At 37.7% G+C, this 21650-nt stretch overlaps 1 protein-coding gene across 2 annotated transcripts in view; it reads right to left on the bottom strand.

Moving 5' to 3' along the window:
• The window catches only part of SAMD8 (sterile alpha motif domain containing 8), an 80245-nt gene that overhangs the window by 13625 nt on the left and 44970 nt on the right, over positions 1-21650 (bottom strand). For both annotated transcript variants that reach the window (XM_068547946.1, XM_068547945.1), the window contains one exon: positions 3889-4481. In XM_068547946.1, the coding sequence (XP_068404047.1) occupies positions 3889-4481 (593 nt within the window). The remainder of the gene's footprint in view (positions 1-3888; positions 4482-21650) is intronic.

Raw genomic sequence — 21650 nt, 5'->3', positions numbered from 1 at the left:
GACCTTCTCTCTCTTCTAAATCTCTGTTTTCAGAGGAAATAAAAACAATCAGCAGAGGACTTGCTCATGCTTTACCATAACATCTAGCAACCTTATATCTCTGTTTCCATATTTTCTGTCTTCCCCTCTGTTATGAATTAATAGACCCTGTGCCTAAGACCAGCCTCTCCCACCCACTAGATCCTACCCCTTTTCATCTACTCAAGGATATTATTCCATCAATTATACCCTCTCTTTCCTCTAACAGTATCTCCTTCCCTCTAAATTGGGTCATTCCTATCATCAGTACAACAATCATGCTATATCATATAGCCCATCCAAAACAAAACCCTGGTGACTCCATATCCTTTCCTCCTTTCCCCAATACAACTCCATTTCTCTGTTGCCCTTATAGAAAAACTTTTAAGGGCTTGTAAGACTTGATTGTTTCCAATTTCTCTCTTCCCATTCTCTTCCTCTCTCTCATTTCTTTACCCAATTTTTTTACTTCGAAAAATTCTGATCATAACAAAAGAAAAGCTGAAAGATAAATACTTTGTATTCTTCACTTAAATCTATCGTTTACAATAATTAACATTTTCCCATATTTGCTTTACTTCCCTCTTTCTATACAAACCTAAATACACATACACACTCTTGGAGGAGACTAAACCCTTCCCAAAATAAGTTGCAGACATTATGACACTTCTCCCCTAAATACTTCAACATGTATCTCCTAAGAACAAGGACACCCTCTTCATAACCCAATACACTATTACACCCAGGAAACTGTAACACCAATTTAGTGTTAAACTGTATCATTTAATATGCCATCCATATTCAAATTTTCCTAACCGTCCCTAAAATGTCCTTTATAGCAGTATTTTTTTTTTCTTGATCGAGGATTCAATTAAAGTTCATGTACTGCGCTTGGTTATGGCTCTTCAACTTCCCTTATAATTCCCTTGAAGAACTTCCCCTCTCAGTCCACCACTTTTTGTTTGTTTTGTTTATCACTATGGGTTCATAGATTCTTTTTCTTTCTCAGTATATTATAATCCATTACCATCATTATGCTTTTTGATGTTCCAACTGTCCTAATTTGATCAGTGGGAGCCCCTTAAAACCAGCTCATATGTTCTTTTGATAGGTTTCCACTTCCTTGCTTTATGGCACAAAATCTATTTCAGGCTAATTTTATGCTTACCATGCCCCAGACTTAAAATTAGCCATTTCTCTAAGGAGCCCTGGTCTGTTCCTTTAGTACAGATTGGTATTTAGAAACCATGATCTGGATGCTCATGGTGCTTCACAGCTACTGAGTTTTTCCTACAAACCATTTCACATCAGTTCATAGAAATCTTCCTCATTCTTTTCTATGATTAAATAGTACTCTATTGTATAGGTGTACCACAGTATATTCAACCGGTTTTCCATAGATAAGCATTTAGATTATTTCCAATATTTATAATTATTACAATTAATGTCACAATGAATAACTCTGTCCATATGCTGTTTCATATTTGTGGAGATATACCTTTAGGTAAATTCCAGTCTCACATTCTCTGTTGAACCCATTATAATCAGGCTTTTGCCCTTATTAACTCTTGTCAAAGTCAACGGTCAATTATCCTCATCTTACTTGACCCCTCAGCAGCATTTGACACAGCTAATTATAATTTATTCCTGTCTTCTTAAAATACTTCCTTTTTTTTTAACTTGGCTTCCATAATACTCTCTCTCTCTCTCTGCCCTGACCTCCTCAGTCTTCTTCTTTACTAGTTTTGCCTTACTTTTCTGACCTCTAAACATTATACCTGTTCTTGGGCTCAATCTTCAATCTTCTTTTCCCTTCTAAACTCACTTCCTAGTAGACATTATCTAATATCATGGCTTTACCTACACTTGTAACTCCCAAATTTCAGCCTAGATCTCCCTGAACACTAACTCATCTTTCCATCTCTTACTTGACTTCTGATTTGGTGTTAAAAGATACTTCAAACTTGACGTGTCTAAAACCAAACCCTTATTTTTCTCTCCAAGTCAGGTCTTTCCACAGTCTTCCCACCTCTATAAAGGGCAACTCCATCCTTCCAGATGATCAAGTCAAAAATCTTGGAATAATCCTTGAATTCTCTCTTTCTCTTACACCTTACATGCAAATCCATAAGCAAATCTTGTTGCCTGTATGTATATACATACACACACACACATATATATACATACATATATGTATATCTACACACACACACATATATATGTATGTACCACTACTCTTCTCATCCAATCCACCCCATCTTTGTCTAGATGAATTCAATAATTTAACTAACCTCTGCTTTCCCATCCCCACCCCCGGGGCTATTCTATTAACAACAATTAGAGTGACCTTTTAAAATGGAAGTTAGATCACTCTACTCTTCTCCTAAATGCTTTCCAATGGCTTCCCTTTTCACTTAGAGTGAAAGCTAAAGTCCTTACAATTGTCTACAAGTACCTACAAAATCTGGACTCCTGTCTCCTCTCAGATCTCATCTCCAGCTGTTCTCTCCATCTCTCACTTGCTATTCCTTAAACATGCTAAGCCTACTACCAATTCAGGATTCCTGCACCTTGCTGTTTCCTCTGCCTAGAGTACTCTTTCATCAGATATCCACGTGCTGTCTTCCTTACTTCCTTAGGGTCTTCTGTTGGAAAAATTGTGTACGATAGAACAGGGAAGGAGATATAGGGATCTAACAGCTTCTTAAACAGCTTTCTTATTTTAGCACCACCCTTTCACCCACAGTATCCAGAGCTTTGAGAAATCTGCAAGATAGTTTGTGTTGGTTCTCAGTTTTCCCGACTGCTGCTTTAGAATTAGGTTACTTTAGCTCTGCTAGTTGCCACTCACTCATCTGCTTTTCTTTTTTTTTTTTTTAATATTCATTTACTTATTTGGCTGCGCCGGGTCTTAGTTGCAGCATACGGGATCTTTTATTTGTGGCATATGGGATCTAGTTCCCTGACCAGGGATGGAACCCGGGCCCCCTGCATTGGAGTGTGGAGTCTTAACCACTGGATCACCAGGGAAGTCCCTCACCCATCTGCTTTCAAACTCCCAAAAATGTATGGCTGTTTTCTCCTCTCTTATCTACCCTTTCCTTGTAAGTTTACAACTTAAGACCAACAAACAAACACAACTTCTTTACTATACTTTTAGTCAGGGCTTGAGAGAGAATAAAATGTTATATATATGTCATTCTGCCATCTTAACGTGGACATTTTGATTCATTTCATTTAAAAAAAACCCATATACTATAAGGCACTTTCAGAAGGGCACATTTTATAAAAACAAATAAGACAGCACTACAAACTTTAAAAAGATTTTTTAAAACCACAAATATAAAAACTAATAGTTTTGAGTTTTGTTCTACTCTTATTTTTCATATAATATACTATATTCTTTTTTATGTATTCAGTATTTATAAAAACAGAATACTTTCCACGAATCAGTTTGTATTTATGATAGTTCTAATTTATTTGATGATACATGAGACCTCCCCATATTTTTAGAAGAAGCAAAACCCTGTTCATCTTTTTTTTTTAAAAAGTAAACAAATTCCATTTATTACATATAACATTCCAGGAAACCCTTTTAAAATCTGAAGTGCCCAAGGAGCTATAACATAGCTGTAGAAAAATAAATTAAGCAGTGGTTCTTCCTACTCATCTAGGCTTAAGGTCTAGTTTACTCTAAGGGAAAAAGGCAATTCTAAAGCATATCTTTATATACTACTACCAGATAAAGCAAATGGGAAGTATATATCAACCAAAACAACAATAATAAACAACGTAATTATCATGAATATATCATTATCACTGCTAGTACAGCTATCTTCTACAAACGTGGCAACTAGAAACAAAACTTACCTGTCTAAGAATATATCCGGGAGTGGTGGATAGGTCTGCATGTCAGGCACTCGCTCGTGCACTATAACCATTATGAAAGATGTAAATCCGAACACTATAAAAACATATATACAACTCAATATGGTCTTCCAATACTCTGGGTCCAATCTTCGAATAGAATGTTTGTTTTTACCATTCACATACTGGTATTGATCAGAATTCAAATCAGTGATGGGTCCGTCACAGTCGTGTGAAGGTTCCCCATTACAGAGCCACTCTGCACTCTGAAGAGCACTGATGAAAGGGCTCATGGAACTCATGGGACTGTCACTGTTGTATCCCATCTCTTCTAAAACATCAATATGTATTTTCTGCAATTTTCGGACTGACAGCATTAACCTTTTAATGTCCCCTAAGACTTTGATTTCCAGAGGAGGAGACCGGAGATCATATTCAGTCAACGTTAGCAATGTGATTCCATCAAGTCGGTGCTTATTGCATAAAATGTCCACATACTCAAAAAAGCCTTCATCCTTCAGCCAAACAGCTACATGCTTGGTAGTCCAGCGGCGAATGCAGAGCTGATTAGGAAAAGCCATTTCCTCTTCCACTGCCTGTCAAGGGAAAACAGGAAAATAAAACAAAAATTTCAGGGTGTCCTAACAACTCCTTTGAAGACAAAATAAACGTAAACACATCAGAAACAGTAATTCATCTACACTGCCCTATTGGCTTCCGGACGAGAGTAAAAGAAACAAAAATTATTCATTAATGAGTAGTTTTCAACAGATTAACATTCTAATAATTATATGCATATAACCCCAATAGCAGAAGGAAAGCTAATGACCGAACATTTTTACAAAATGTTTTTTTGGTAATATTTTACAAATGGCTTTTCCACACCACAGCAAGCCATAACTTAATTAGAAAAAGCCTACTGGTGAGAACAATTGAGAAAAATAACTCAACACTTTTCATAAAATGAGATATATAGAAAGATTTGTTATACGTAAAAATAAATCAAATTTCAGAAATCTTCATATTCATGGAATAAGTTATCCCCCCCACCCCGCCTCCAAAAAACAACACAACCCCACAAAGGCAGATAGATAACTAATTGCAGGAAACCCCTTAGATTAAGCATATTTCTATCTACTATACAAGTAATTTCTATAACAAATATAAAGCCTTTACTAGATATAAATATCTATAAATATCTTAACAGCTCATTTCTTTCTATACCTTGAATATTCCATTACAGAATTGAAAAAGGAATTTTCTTCTTAAACTATCATTGAGATTTAGTGATAAAACATTTCAATGTACCATAAATTTGAGGGGCCATATTTTACACTGCAATTATAGTATTTCCTTTTTTTTTTTTTAATTTTAATTTTTGGCTTCACCACGTGGTTTGCGGGATCTTAGTTCCCTGATCAGGGGTTGAACCCGGGACCTCAGCAGTGAAAGCACGGAGTCCTAACCACTGGACCCCTGGGGAATTCCCTATACTGCAATTATAAAAGGCCAATAATGTGCTGTTTCAAAAAGTACTAATAATTTTTACTACTTTGATCCCACACAGTTCTGTTTATGTTCTTTTTCCATTTTAAAATGTTCAGTAACTTGGGCCTATATCAGGTTTATAAACTTTATCAGATATACGGGAGACAAAGGCCTACATGGAGAAAAAACCTAGTTCCCTAAAGTACTTTCTCAGCTACTAAAGCCTGTGGGCTTTCTGACATTTTCCAGATCTCTAAAGACCATATTTCCTTCTGAGATGATTTTTAAAAAACACAGCAAGGGGACTTCCCTGGTAGCGCAGTGGATAGGACTCCGCGCTCCCAATGCAGGGGGTCCGGATTTGATCCCTGGTCAGAGAACTAGATCCCACATACATGCCACAACTAAACAGCCCACGTGCCGCAACTAAGACCTGGTGCAACCAAAATAAATAAATAAATATTATATATATTAAAAAAAAACCAACAGTAGGTAAACTTTAAAGCATTAAAAAAGAAGAAGAAGGAGAAAGAATGATACAGCAAACACCCATGTGCCCACTACCCAGCTTGAAAGAAAAAAACAAAACAAAACCAAACAGTGCCAATACATATGTTCTGTTTCTTAATCTGGGTATTAGTTATACAGGTGAAAATTCATCAATCTGTATACGTATGATCTACACTTTACATACGTTGAACTTCATTTTAAAAGTTTGCTTTAAAAGCAAAACAAAACATCAATACAAGTGAATGTCCTTCCCTGATAGCACCCCCTTCCTCTCCTCTCAGATGTAGTAATTCCTGATTTTAGTGCTTATCATTCCCTTACAACATGCACTTTTGGCTATGAAAAACTTTCTATGCTTCCTTATGCTAAGGAAAGTAAAAAGCTGCTACTTCTGCATTCTTCTATCCACACAAACTCTTGCCATGAATACTTAAAATCACCTGAAAAAGGCAGATACTCAACTACCTAAGTACCTCTTACACCATCAAAAGTATTCAGCCAACAAGAAACATGTCCATTAAATATTTGTTTCTTAATTACTAGAAAGCAATCCTAGTTTTTGGAAACCTTAAATCACAGTGTTTCAAAACAGAGCTTTTAATAGTATTAATCCACAATAGCTTTTCAGTCTTAAAAAATTAACAGTACATGCATCTGTAAGGACATATTTTAAAAGGCTAATTCTTATACACTGCAGAGCTACAAAAAATCATACTCAACTTTTTTTTTTTTTACCTACAGTATATCAGTGCCACCCCAAAGGCCAAGGAATTATGATTTATTCACTTTCAACTCATGGAATTTATACACATTGATATATATAATTTTATATCATGTATTACATATATATAGTTCCATTTTAAATGATTTTGCTATGTTTTAGCCCATATAGATAGCCAGATGGCTTCATCCTACACACTACATACATATCTTTTCCCCAAGGTATTCTCTGAATAAATTATTTCAGAGAATATCCCTGAATATCCAACAAGCACATGCTACAAACTCTGCAACAATTACGATGTAATAAGTATGAGAAGCTCTTCTCATACAAAATAAGGCCAGATTCCTTCTGTCATTTTACTTCTATTCTGCTACCTTTCTCCTTTTTCTAACAGCTTACCACCAACGGGCTCCAAGTCACCCCCATCCTTTTAGCCTTATTCTTCAGTAGTTTCATCTCACACAATGCTCAAAATGATCTCTTTCATGGTTATTTTTTTTTTCTGTCTTATAGCACCTTCAATCTGGCTAACAATCTGTTCTTTATACCCTCAACCTGGCTAACAAACAGGCTTTGATGCTGGTGTTTTAGCTGCTAGAAAGCCTCCTGGAAGTCTTTGAGCCTGCTGTGGCAATGCCCTAAAAGCATGACACATTGCACTGTTGTGCTTCATCAGGTCAGGGCACACCCGTTAATTGTATGCTACTACATACAGTTAGAGGCCCATATTTAGATAACACTATGAAGACCTGCATTAAAGAGGTATATTAACAGATGATAAAAGGCTTCAAGGAAATTTAATATTTACATTGTACCATAGGAACTACAGGGAACAGGAGACTTTTAACGAAGAATATGACAGCTATAAGTTTCATACAAATATACATAATGAAGAAATTAGGTAAGTAAATGTTTCAGAATACTTTCAGCTTTAACCAATAATTAATATGAATCAACTATCAGTTAAAGAGACTTCTGCTTCTGACCAAGATGCAATAAGAGAAACCAGATTTACTTTTCCACCTGAAACAGCCAAAAAATAGATAAAATATATGGGGAGAAAACCAGTTTCAAGACAGTGGGCACCAGACAACAAAGGAGATCCTTGAGAGTAGGAATCAAGGTGAGCCCTACTGCCCCAGCCATGAGTGGTACAGGATATAAACTGGGTGAGGCCCAGCAGACCTGGTGAGTTGCAAAGGAACTGAGAGTCTAGGGAAATCAAGGTGGCTAGTGTACCTGGGATAGAATACTAGAGAGGAGAAAGATACACAGACAGAGAACTTGTTATGGACTGAATGTTTATATTCCCCCCAAATTCATATGTTGAAATTCTAACCCCCAATAGGATAGTATTAGGAGGTGATTAGGTCATGAAGGCAGAACCCTCGTGAACGGAATTAATGCCTTTATAAGAGACACCCCAGAGAGTTCTCTCTTCCCTTCTCTCATGTAAAGACACAACTAGAAGATGACCATCTATGAACTAGGAAGCAGGTCCTCACAGACACCAAATCTGCTGGCACTTTGATCTTGGACTCCTCAGCCTCCAGAACTGCAAGAAATAGATTTGTTGTTTAAGCTGCCCAGCCTATGGTATTTTTGTTATAACAGCCCAAGCAGACTAAGATGGAACTCCAGAGATTTGCAAAGGATCTCCCTTGAATAGGCAGCTGAATGCTGATCAGCACATATATGTGAGGAAACCAAACAAGACTGAAAAAAGAACCACCCAGAAAGATTAGAGGCAATAACGCCCAGTATTCACACAAGACCACTAAAAGTGCCTACTATAAACAACCAGACTGGAAAAAAATGAAAAATCTCATGATTCGTGGGGCACTGGGTAGAGTACACAATAAGATCTTTCCATAGCAGTAAGGCAAAATTAACCCTAAAACAGTAGTTCTCAACTGAGGGCAATTTGCTCCCCCCAAAATATCTGGCAATTTCTGGAGACATTTTTGGTTGTCACAACTAGGGGATCATCTAAAGACTAGAGGCTGCGTACGCTGTTAAACACTCTACAATGCACAGGACAGCCCCTCACAACAAAGAATTATCTGACCCAAAGTGCTATAGTGCTGATATTGAGAAATCCTGCCCTAAACCTAAACATGTCTCTGGTCCAGCCAAACAAATCTTAAAAGCAGAACCGAAAGGATCAAACTGTTTTCAAGTAATTTAACTACATCCCACAACAAAGCGTAAGAATATTAATAGGAATAAGAAAGTATTCAGCACCCAACAGGTAAAATCACAATGTCTGGCAACCAACCAAAGATTACCAGGCATGCAAAGAAGTAGAAAAATTCATCTATAATGAGTAGAAAATCAATTGAAATTGACCCAGAACTGACACAGATAATAAAATTATCAGACAAGGAAATTAACATAGTTATGATAACTGTATTACAAATGTTCAAAAAGTTAAATAGAGATATAGACACATAAAAAAGATCCAACTCAAACTTCTAGAGATGAAATTACAAGATATGTAATAAAAAACACACTGGATGGGATTAACAGCTGATCAGATATTGCAGAAGTATAGTAAACTTGAAGACATAACAATAGGAATTATTCAAAATGAAACACAGGAAAAACAGAATTTTTTAAAATGAAGAGAATATTATTCAGCCTTTAAAAGGAATCTTGAAGGCATTGTGCTAAGTGAAATAAGCCAGACACAAAAGGACAAATGTTGTATGATTCACTTGGATGAGGTAGTCAAATTCATAGAGACAGAAAGTAGATGTTGGTTTCCAGGGACTGAGCAGTAGGAGACAAATACCCATTACTGTTTAATGGGTACAAAGTTTCCACTTGGGATAATGAAACAGTTCTGGAAATGGATGGCGGTGATGGTTGCACAACAATGTAAATGTACTTAATGCCACTAAACTGTGCACTTAAAAATGGTTAAAATATAAGTTTGTTATGTATATTTTACCATGATTTAAAAAAAAAAAAGCAAATGAAAGAATATCAGTGAGAGATGGGACAACTTCAAACAACTTAATAGATGCATAATTGTAGTCCCCAAACAACGAGAGAGAGAGAGGAGAGGACAGAAAAAAATATCTGAAGTAACAATGGCTAACATTTTTCAAAATTTGGTGAAAACTATAAACACAAATCAAAAAGCTCAATAAACTCCAAACATTAGAACCACACAAAAAACTATACCACACCGGGGCTTCCCTGGCGGCGCAGTGGTTAAGAATCCGCCTGCTAATGCAGGGGACACGGGTTCGAGCCCTCGTCCGGGAAGATCCCACATGCCGCAGAGCAACTGGGCCCGTGCACCACAACTACTGAGCCTGTGCTCTAGAGCCCACGAGCCACAACTACTGAGTCCGCGAGCCGCGACTGCTGAAGCCCGCGTGCCTAGAGCCCGTGCTCCACAACAAGAGAAGCCACCACAGTGAAAAGCACGTGGACCACAACAAAGAGTGGCCCCAGCTCCCACAGCTAGAGAGGGCCCGCGCACAGCAACAAAGACCCAACGCAGCCAAAAATAAATAAATAAAAAACAAACAAACAAATACAACTATACCACACCATATCATAATCAAATTACTCAAAATCAATGACAATGAGAAAATCTTAAAAGTAAAAAGAGAGGATACACACATTATACACATAGGAACAAAGATAAGAATGATAGCAGATTCCTCACTGGAAACATTGCAAGCTAGAAGACAGTGAAACAATGTCTTTAAAACACTGAAAGAAAAAAAATGATCAACCTATAATTCTATGAATAGTAAAATGTTGATGAAAAACAAAGGTAAAACAAATACTTTTTCAGACACACAAAAACGGAATAATTTCATCTCGAGCAGACCTGAGCTACCAGAAATGTGAAAAGGAAGTCCTTCAGGCAGAACAAAAATGCCATCATTTGAAAATATGAATACCAGAAATGGTAGATATATGGGTAAATATGTAAGTAAAATATGTCAACAATAGCACAAAAGTTGGGAGAAATGGACTACTAAAATAAAACTCTTCCAGAAGAGGAGGGAATACTTCTGAATTCATTCCATGAGGCCAGTAGTACCCTGATACCAAAACTAGACAAAGACGTTACAAGAAAATAAAACTACGGCCTGATAGCCCTTACGAAGATGAAAGCAAAAAATTTAAACATATCTTAGCAAATCAAATCCAACAATATTTTAAAAGGATAATACAACATAACCAAGTGATGTTTATCTCAGGAGTGCAAAGTTAGTTTAACACTTGAAAATAAAAATAATTCACCATAGGCTAAAACAGGGAAACCACACAATAACTCAAAAGACAAAAAAGCATTTGGCAAAATCCAATATTCATTCCCGATGAAAAACTCTCAGCAAACTAGAAATAAAGAGAAACTTCATCAAGTTGATAAAGGACATCTTTGAAAAACCTATGGTTAACATCATACTTAATGATGAAAAGCTAAAGGCTTTCCCCTCACTATCAGGAACAAGGCAAGACTGTCTACTCTCACCATTTCGGTAAAACACTGAGCAATCTAACCAGTAGAATAAGGCAAGAAGAAGAAATAAAGGGCATACGATTGGAAAGGAAGGAACAAAACTGTATTTGCAGACAATATGATAATCTATGTAGAAAATTCAGTGGAATCTACACATACACACAAACACAAGTTACTAGAACTAATAAATTAGTTTAGCAAGATTGCTTAATATCAACATACAAAAATCAATTGTATTTCTATATACTAGAAATAAACAATCAAAAAATTGAAATTTACAAAATAATACCATTTACAATAGCACCAAAAAATATAAAATGCCCAAGGATAAATCTGACCAAACATGGGAAAGATCTGTACACTAAAAACTATAAAACATCGCTAAGAGAAATTAAAGATCTAAATAAATAGTGACATGGGTGGGTCAAAAGACTCAAATTTTTAAGAAAATAAAAATGCTGTGAAATAAAATTCATATTTTATGTCCAGACAAGAAGAATTCAAACATAAAAATATTTTCTCTGCCCTTTGGCCTCCTCTCTCCCCACTACTGAGAACTGTGTATCTGTATTACGCATCAACCAAACCTCCCCCGTTGGCATAAATACCTGCTCAGCCATAAAGAGCAACATTCTCCTAGCGCCAGCAAGACAACTCCTTAAAAGATAACATTCCTTCTTGGGATTTCCCTGGTGGCGCAGTGGTTAAGAACCCTCCTGCCAATGCAGGGGACACAGGTTCAAGACCTGGTCCGGGAAGATCCCACATGCCGTGGAGCAACTAAGCCCGTGCGCCACAACTACTGAGCCTGCATGTCACAACTACTGAAGCCCGCGTGCCTAGAGCCTGTGCTCCGCAACAATAGAAGCCACCGTAATGAGAAGCCCGCGCACCGCAACGAAGAGTAGCCCCCACTCACCACAACTAGAGAAAAGCCCGCGCACAGCAACAAAGACCCAACGCAGCCAAAAATAAATAAATAAACATTTTTTAAAAAAAGAACGATTTACAAGAAAATATTTTTTTAAAAAAAGAATCCACCTTAGAACTTGGTAAACTGAATCATCCTTGTCACCTCTCTTTCGCTTATCCAACAATCAGCCTATCAAAAATATATCCAGGACTTCCCTGGTGGTGCAGTGGTTAAGAATCTGCCTGCTAATGCAGGGGACACGGGTTCGAGCCCTGGTCCGGGAAGATCTCACATGCCGCGGAGCAACTAAGCCCATGTGCCACAACTACTGAGCCTGCGCTCTAGAGCCTGCAAGCCACAACTACTGAGCCCATGTGCCACAACTACTGAAGCCCATGCGCCTAGAGCCCGTGCTCCGCAACAAGAGAAGCCACTGCAATGAGAAACCCACGCACTGCAACGAAGACTAGCCCCGCTCGCCACAACTAAAGAAAGCCCGTATGCAGCAATGAAGACCCAATGCAGCCATAAATAAATAAATAAATGTATATAAAAAAAAAAAGATAACATTCCTTCTTGATCTTGTAAGGGGCCACACAACTTTTAGATCTGGAGCGTGTAACTGTCAATAAAACGTCATTTAAAGTACAGCCCTCTGTCTCAAAAAAACTTATATAACTATGCCTACACTTCTTATTGGTGGAACAGCTCTGAGAGCTTTCTGATGTGCTGTTCTTGGGTTACAGTGCTCAATTTGGCTCACATAAAATTTTCCGTTTCTTTCTTAGATCGACTGGTTAATTTTTCATTGACATCCGTCAATTCTTCCAAAATCTGATCTATATATTTCATGGAATCCCAATCAAAATCCCAACAGACTTTTTTATAGATACTGATAAACTTATTTCAGTAGTTGATATGGAAATGCAAAGGACACAGAATAACCAAAACAACCTTGAAAAAGAATAAGATTAGATAGCTAATTACAAGACTTACTATATACAGTGTTTGTTTTCTACTGCTGTGTAACAAATTACTGTAAACTTAGTGGCCACTGGCATTCAGGGCCTCCTCCTATTCTGAAAACCAGCAGCTTTTTCTTTGTTGAATTCCCCTTGTACTTAGAATCTCTTTCTCCAGGAAAAGCCCAGTCCTTTGCTGGCTGATGAGGTCAGGTCCACTAAGATAATTTCCCTTAGTCAACTGTGCCATATAATATAACATAATCACAGAGTGATAATCAGACTCACAGGTCCTTCCCACTATACAAAGGTCACTGGAGGTCATTTTAGAATTCTATCATACTACCCTAATCAAGACAAAGTAGTACTGGCATAAAGATATACAAATCAATGGAACAGAATAGAGAATCCAGAAATAGACCTACATACATATGGATATCTGATTTTCTACATATGTGCAAAGGCAATTCAGTGGAGAAAGGATAGTCTTTCCATCAAACCGTATTAGAACAAATGAATAACCATATGCAAAAAACATTAATCCATACCTCTCACCACATATAAAAAATTAACTTGAAATGGATCACAGACCTAATGTAAAATCTAAAACTAGAAAACTTCTAAAAGAAAACACAGGAGAAAATCTTTCTGACCTTAGGTTAGGTAAAGATTTCTTAGATATGACAACAAAAGCAAAATCCATAAAAGAACAAGTTGATAAACTGGACTTCATTTGTCTAGGTAGGTGACTGAAGGACTTTTATAGTTTGTAGTCTACAAATTTCTGCATTGTTTGGATCTTTTAGAGTAATGCACTTCTACAATAAAAAGACAGAAAAATATATAGAAGCAATACATATTTGTTGAAGAACATTTAAAATATAATTTCAAAAGTACCCCCCAGAGAACTAATGCTTGCAATTTTTTTTAAATGTTTTTTTTTTTTTTTTTTTTTTTTAGAAATTCACGTTCTTATTTATTGATTGATTGATTGCTGTGTTGGGTCTTCGTTTCTGTGCGAGGGCTTTCTCCAGTTGTGGCAAGTGGGGACCACTCTTCATCGCGTTGCGCGGGCCTCTCACTATCGCGGCCTCTCTCGTTGCGGAGCACAGGCTCCAGACGCGCAGGCTCAGTAATTTGTGGCTCACGGGCCCAGTTGCTCCGCGGCATGCGGGATCTTCCCAGACCAGGGCTCGAACCCGTGTCCCCTGCATTGGCAGGCAGATTCTCAACCACTGCGCCACCAGGGAAGCCCCTGCAATTTTTTATTTATCTTTCATCCACAGAATTTTCTATAGAGAAAAGTTCTATAGAGAAATCATACCATTGGTAATTCTGTATCATTTTTACTTAACATTATTGCATGAGTCCTGTCTAATGTTATCAAACTATCCTTTGAAAAGGACATTCCATTGTATGGCTATACAATAATTTGTCCATTTCTCCACTGTCGGCAACTGTTCACAATTTTATTACTATTACAAATAGTACTGCAGTGCCTTGGGTTAGATTTATAGAAGTAGAATAATAGAATCGAAAAATCTGACATATTATTTAGACACTAACTCCTAGCTACGTCATTAAAGTTTGATCCACATCAAAAAGCACTGCATGCAAAGCATGGTACTTGTCCAAAATGTTAACTGGTACGTAAAGGAAACATTTCAATTTGAGATAAAATTTAAAAGAAGTTTATTCTGAAATCATGAGCAATTAAGAAATTAGTTATCAGAGGTCAATATGTTATTATCAAGGCACTGAGAGAATAGTCCACTCATGCAGAATCTTACCATCAAGAGGCATTACTCAAACTTAGTTCCAACTCATAGATAACAGATAACCTAAAGTAGCTGACTGTTCTGTACAGAGTGGAACAAAACATTTCTTATCTTTTGGATGGACTCCGGTGAGAAATTTTTGAAAACTATTTTTTTTAATATTTATTTATTTATTTTTATTTATTTATTTGGTTGCACCAGGCCTTAGTTGCAGCAGGCGGGCTCCTTAGTTATAGCATGCATGTGGGATCTAGCTCCCTGACCAGGGATCGAACCCAGACCCCCCCGGCATTGGGAGCGCGGAGTCCTAACCACTACGCCACCAGGGAAATCCCTTGAAAACTATTAAAAAATGCAATTTTCAGCACATCAGCTTGTTCATTTACTAGAAAATTTATTTCTTTTCTCTCCAAATTTAATTCATACTAATTAAATATGTCAGCAGCTTGACAGCAAAAGAGCTCAGCATATTTCCCATGATCTTATCTCCATACTTAATACAATGAAAACAGCTTATCTGGTATTTCTTAACAGTAGCATGACTGTTCTTTAATCAATGAGCCTTTAATGCATACCAATGGAGTGACATGCACTAAATTATCTTCACGATAATGTAAATAACTCATTTACTTATTAAAACTCAGTTACCATATTAAAACTGCAAATACTGTATATTAGGTTTAACAAACTAAGCACAATCAGCCCAGAACTGCAAAAGGAGACAATAACTATCAACAAACTTTTCCCCTATTCTGCCTCACTGAAGCTATTTGTTTTGTCCTATCCTATCTTTGTAACTGACCAGCTGCAGGACAATCTGGCCAACTACTGGAAATGATGACTTGACTACAAGGAGTATTACCATCTATGAATCACCACTGACTCAGTGCCTGTGACAAATATGATGAATTGGCACTCAGGATCCTTTCGCAAATATGATGAATTGGCACTCAGGATCCTTTCCAATCTCCCTCTAGTTGTCTTTTGTACTACAGAGGTTAAAAAGGTAAAAATTATTCCCCAGGATCCCTTGCAACTAGGGTTCTAAACGTGAATTAGGTTCAGCCAGCTAGATGCTCTGACATGAGAGGAAAGCAGAAAGTGAAGTAGGGGCCATTTTCCTGAAGTTTTGGGTATCCAAAAGAAAGACTATTGAAATGTTGGTTGTATGTGAGTGTACAAGTAATTCTCCAGTTTCCAGTCACTGACTTTGTGTCAGGAAGCAGCTGCAGTTGTAGAGTGGCAGTACTGGCTTTCTAATGCCTGCATCACAGATATGATGATAATGTTCTTTGTGTGTGTATGTGTGTGTGTGTGTGTGTGTGTGTGTGTGTGTGTGTTAAACTATACATAACTGAATATTTACTATTTTAACCATTTTTAAGTGTACAGTTCTGTGGAATTAAGTACATTTACATTGTGCAATCATCACCACCATCCATTTTTAGAACTTTTTCATCATTCCAAATGGAAACTCCATATTCATTAAACAATAACTCCCCATTGTCTCCTCCCCTGTGCTCCTGTCAACCACCATTCTACCTTCTGTCTCTATGAATTTGACTATTCTAGATACAACAGTGGAATCCTACAATATTTGTCCTTTTGTGTCTGCCTTATTTTCCTTTGCATAATATCTTCAAGCTTCATCCATGCTGTAGCATATATCAGAACCTCCCTCCTTGGGCTTCCCTGGTGGCACAGCGGTTGAGAATCTGCCTGCCAATGCAGGGGACACGGGTTCGAGCCCTGGTCTGGGAAGATCCCACATGCCGCGGAGCAACTAGGCCCGTGAGCCACAATTACTGAGCCTGCGCGTCTGGAGCCTGTGCTCCGCAACAAGAGAGGCCGCGATAGTGAGAGGCCCGCGCACCGCGATGAAGAGTGGCCCCCGCTCTCCACAACTAGAGAAAGCCCTTGCACAGAAACGAAGACCCAACACAGCCAAAAATAAATAAATAAAAACAAAATAAAATAAAAAGAACCTCCCTCCTTTTTAAGGGTAAATAATATTCCATTCTATGTATATATCATATTTTGTTTATTCATTCATCCATCAGTAGGTACTTGGGTTGCTTCTAACTCTTAAGTTATTGTGAATAATGCTGCTATAAACATAGGTGTATACAAATATCTTTTCAAGTCCTGCTGTCATTTTTTAAAAATTATTTATTTATTTATTTATCTGGCTGCGCCTGGTCTTAGTTGTGGCATTCGGGCTCTTAGTTGCAACATGCGGGATCTAGTTCCCTGTCCAGGGCTCGAACCCGGGCCCCCTGCATTGGGAGTGCAGAGTCTTAACCGCTGGACCACCAGGGAAGTCCCTGCTTTCACTTCTTTTGCGTATATATCCAGAGGTGGAATTGCTGGGTCATTTGGTAATTCTGTTTAATTTTCTCAGGAATCACCATACCATTTTCAAAGCAGCCGCATCATTTTACATTCCCACGAGCAACACACAAGTGTTCTAATTTTCCACATCCTTACCAACACTTGTTATTTATTATTTTTAACTAATTATTTCTTTTTGGCTGCGATGCGTCTTGGTTGCTGTGCTCACGGGCTTTCTCCAGTTGTGGCAAGCGGGGGCTACTCTTCGTTGTGGAGCATGGGCTTCTCATTGTGGTGGCTTCTCTTGTTGCAGAGCATGGGCTCTAGGTGCGCAGGATTCAGTAGTTGTGGTGCTCGGGCTCAGTAGTTGTGGCTCATGGGCTCTAGAGCGCAGGCTCAGTAGTCGTGGCACACGGGCTTAGTTGCTCCGTGGCATGTGGGATCTTCCCAGACCAGAGCTTGAACCCGTGTCCCCTGCATTGGCAGGTGGATTCTTAACCACTGCACCACCAGGGAAGTCCCTATGCAGCTTTTTAAAAATCCCATTAAAATTTTTTAATTCTAAATTAAAATCTTTTCATTGAGCAAACAAAAAACTATTATTTTCCCTTTATAGTTATCAAAAGGTAGTTTACTTTTTCTTAGTAAGCACTGTTTGCAAGTATCTGTGAATCTGCTATAATTACAAAACAGTTTCAAAGACCCAGAACCACTTCCTACCAGTTTTGAAACTCTAGCAGTGATCTTCTACCATTTTTCTATGTCCCACTGAGCAGCAGAATTTGGGGTAGCACATTTGAAATTAATTAAATTGTTTCTTCAGTTACATTATCATTCTATTGGCTTCACTTTAGCCTTGGGACATTTTTTTTGCTGCACAGACCATGTACTCTTATATATCGTTATTAAAAAAAGTTTCATGTATACCAAAGAACACAAACCTTTTCTGACTCCAACTTGCCTTTAAACTAAGACTTCCACTATTTGGTTGTACCTAATTCTCTACCACATTCAGAACTGTCTCAGTTCAATGAATAAGAATCTAACAGACAACACTGTGCAGGTTATATCCTCAGTTGTAGTAAAAGTTTTTACACAATGGTCAAAATTTAGTGGTAAGTTTGATGAAAAATCCTTAACCTGGCAAAATGCCAGAGCACACCAGTAAAGAAGCCAAGTATATAAAATTCAAATTTTTATTCTAATCATTAAAATAATATTTGGGCAGGCTAGTAGTGGTCTGACAGATTGACTGGTAAAAATCTTCATTTTTAAATATGCTACACCCCCAAATCAAATCAACATAATAGAAAATGAGAAACTTGCTCAAGACTTCAAACTCCATTACAATATTGTACAAATATACTGGATTTGGCCCCAAAATTTAATGTATGGTCTGGTAATCTCTGACTTTCATACCAATGTTGTATTGATGAAACTGACATAGATTTAATTTAGTCTCAAAGTTCCACACTAAAGCCAATTTGCAGGCATTTCCAATAACTCAGTGACACAGTTTAACTTACAGGAAGACAGTAAATTAGCAGAATTCATGGTTCTCACCTCCTACTAGAATTTCTTACCTGTCAAGAACTTTAAGAGAACAGAAAAAAGGGTCAAGATAATAGATATAGGGCTTCCCTGGTGGTGCAGTGGTTTAGAATCTGCCTGCCAATGCAGGGGACACGGGTTAGAGCCCTGGTCCGGGAAGATCCCATATGCCGTGGAGCAACTAAGCCCGTGTGCCACAACTACTGAGCCTGCGCTCTAGAGCCCGTGAGCCACAACTACTGAAGCCCGTGCACCTAGAGCCCATGCTCCACAGCAAGTGCAGCCACTGCGATGAGAAGCCCTCACACTGCAACGAAGAGTAGCCCCCGCTCACCACAACTAGAGAAAGCCTGCGCACAGCAACGAAGACCCAATGCAGCCAAAAATAAAATAAATAAATAAAAATTCCTCGCCCCCAGTGCCAAATCTCAGAGCATAAAATAAATAAATAAATAAATAAATCTCTTGTCCTCAGCCACAATTCAAAAGCTACACTCAGCCCACAATAAATATTCAAGACAAATACAAACATAGGTCTCTGCCTCCACAACATTCTTCTAAGGTACCTATCATAAAACACTGTTTAACGGTGAAACACCGTGCTGAAACTATTACGACCAAGTTTTCCTAGTTTCTACCATCCTAAACAAAAGCCAAGATAGACTCATACTATGTTACATTCTGCAGTGAGGTGATTTTATTACTAGTCGGGCCCAGCATTTAGTGAAGTAACAAAACATTTCAAATATGGAAGCCTGAAGTCTAGACTCAGCTAGGTTAAGATCCACTGATGATGGTGCTATGTGTATGGGAGGAGGGGGTACAGGTCTGTCACAAATCCATACCCACATATTCAAATGGCAAATTACCAGTGACAAAGGCAGCACGTAAACACTGAATTGTTCTCAAAGGGTGCCTGGCCCGTGCTCCTCTAATTTTTAGTTAACCTCCTGATTTCTCAAAGCCAAGAGAATCGTTAAGACCTAAAGTAAGAACCACTGTTATGATTAATGGCTGTGCTAGGTACATGCTACTATTAACACCATAATATTACATCAGGGCTGGAGGTAAGAATTTTGAAAGAATAACTAGTTAATATGGTCATTCTTATAAGACAAAATAATAATGATGATATTCATTAGAACATCTGTGATTCCACATCTTCCCAAAAACAATGTTCAAATTTCATTTCTCAGAAAAGTCATGAAAATGCCTCTAAGTCAGCTATGGTAAAGTTTTGAAAAAGTATTGAAGATCTTAGTGATTAACAAAATAAAAATGTTTACGAGTAGTTGTGCAAAGTAAAGAGTCTTTGCAGAATGGCGATGATGCTACTGAAATCAAAAGTGATTATCTAAATATATCTGCATGTTCTGCCACAGCAGTCATAATGGCTTCTTCTGGAGTAATATAGATTTTCTTGCCTTAGAGAAACTGCTCTACCATAAAACTGATTTTATTTACAACTAAGTGGCTGTGAAAACTGTCAAGGCAAAACAAAGACAAACTAACTATTAGGGACGCTAATGTATTAACTGTACAAATTCATGTAACAGTTTCTTTAATTTTGCAGTAACATTAAGATGTAACCTTAATAGAGAGTTCTTATATTTCGGTTCAGTTCAGCAAATTTTTACATGCCAAGACTTTTATTTAGAGCTAAGTATGAAGACAAGGTCTCTAGAGAATCTCAGTCTAGTGAGGGTAAACAAACATAAATAAACAATAGTAATACTATATATACTTCTTCAACTAAAGACTGTTTATATTAATTTAAAGAAAAAGGAGTTAATCTTTTAACAACAGCTAAAAGCAAAGTTAAGAATTCATCTCTCCCTTGAAGAAATAATTATTAGTCTACTGAGCATTTGAAGATATGACATATAGTCAATACACATAAACTAATTTAACAGCTTGCTGCAATCAGTAAATTATCATCTCATGAAGATTAAACCGTTGGATACCCATTTAGACTAGAAATACTCGATTAAAAGTTTGTTCTGAGGGGCTTCCCTGGTGGCGCAGTGGTTGAGAATCTGCCTGCTAATGCAGGGGACACCGGTTCGAGCCCTGGTCTGGGAAGATCCCACATGCCACGGAGCGGCTGGGCCCGTGAGCCACAACCACTGAGCCTGCGCGTCTGGAGCCTGTGCCCCGCGACGGGAGGGGCCGCGATAGTGAAAGGCCCGCGCACCGCGATGAAGAGCGGTCCCCGCACCGCGATGAAGAGTGGCCCCCACTTGCCGCAACTAGAGAAAGCCCTCGCACGAACCGAAGACCCAACACAGCCAAAATAAAATAAATAAATAAATAAAGTAGCTATAAAAGTTTGTTCTGAAATGCCAACAACTTTGCAAACCTATAACAGGATAAAAGGTTGTAAAAGTAAAACAACATATGAGACGTGGCTAAAGTCAACACTTCACAAAGACATGTTATAATTTAACAATTACAAAAGAAAAGTAACCTATTTCAACTAAAGAGAGTATAAATACTGCAATCATTATTTTTCTGGCATAATTATGGTTTTGGTACGATGTCTTCTATAAAAGGCATCTGTGTACCCACCTATCCCAGTTCTGTTAACTGACAACTACAAGCATCCTCTATTCTTATTCTTCTAGATAACTCTACTAAAAGTATTATTCATACAATATCTGCAAAGCATTGGTCCTGCAAATCTGTCAAGGTACCCTCCTTCCAATTTCCAAGACACAACTCCAATTCTGGAGTTACAGGTGAGAGGAACATCTGGTAGCCTCCTGGACTGTGGTGATTTCACATACAGTTTTATGTACCTTTTTAACGCAGACACTTGTATTGACCACATCTTTACCCTGTGGCCAATATGTGTCAACTCAAGCTACCAAAGTGAAATCAGTCGATACTGAGTATCTGTAAAATCTAAGTGTCCAAATTCTTGTTTCCAGTTTAGTTTTTTTAATTTAAAGGTAATGTATTAAATCTTTTTTTTTTTAAAAAAGATTGTCTAAACTTGTCTGGTACTTAAGATAAACTT

The sequence above is a fragment of the Eschrichtius robustus genome, chromosome 7 (assembly GCF_028021215.1).
Source record: "Eschrichtius robustus isolate mEscRob2 chromosome 7, mEscRob2.pri, whole genome shotgun sequence".
NCBI classification, from domain to species: domain Eukaryota; kingdom Metazoa; phylum Chordata; class Mammalia; order Artiodactyla; family Eschrichtiidae; genus Eschrichtius; species Eschrichtius robustus.
The sequence above is the reverse complement of the archived record's forward strand: the minus strand, read 5'-3'. Positions and strand labels throughout refer to the sequence as shown.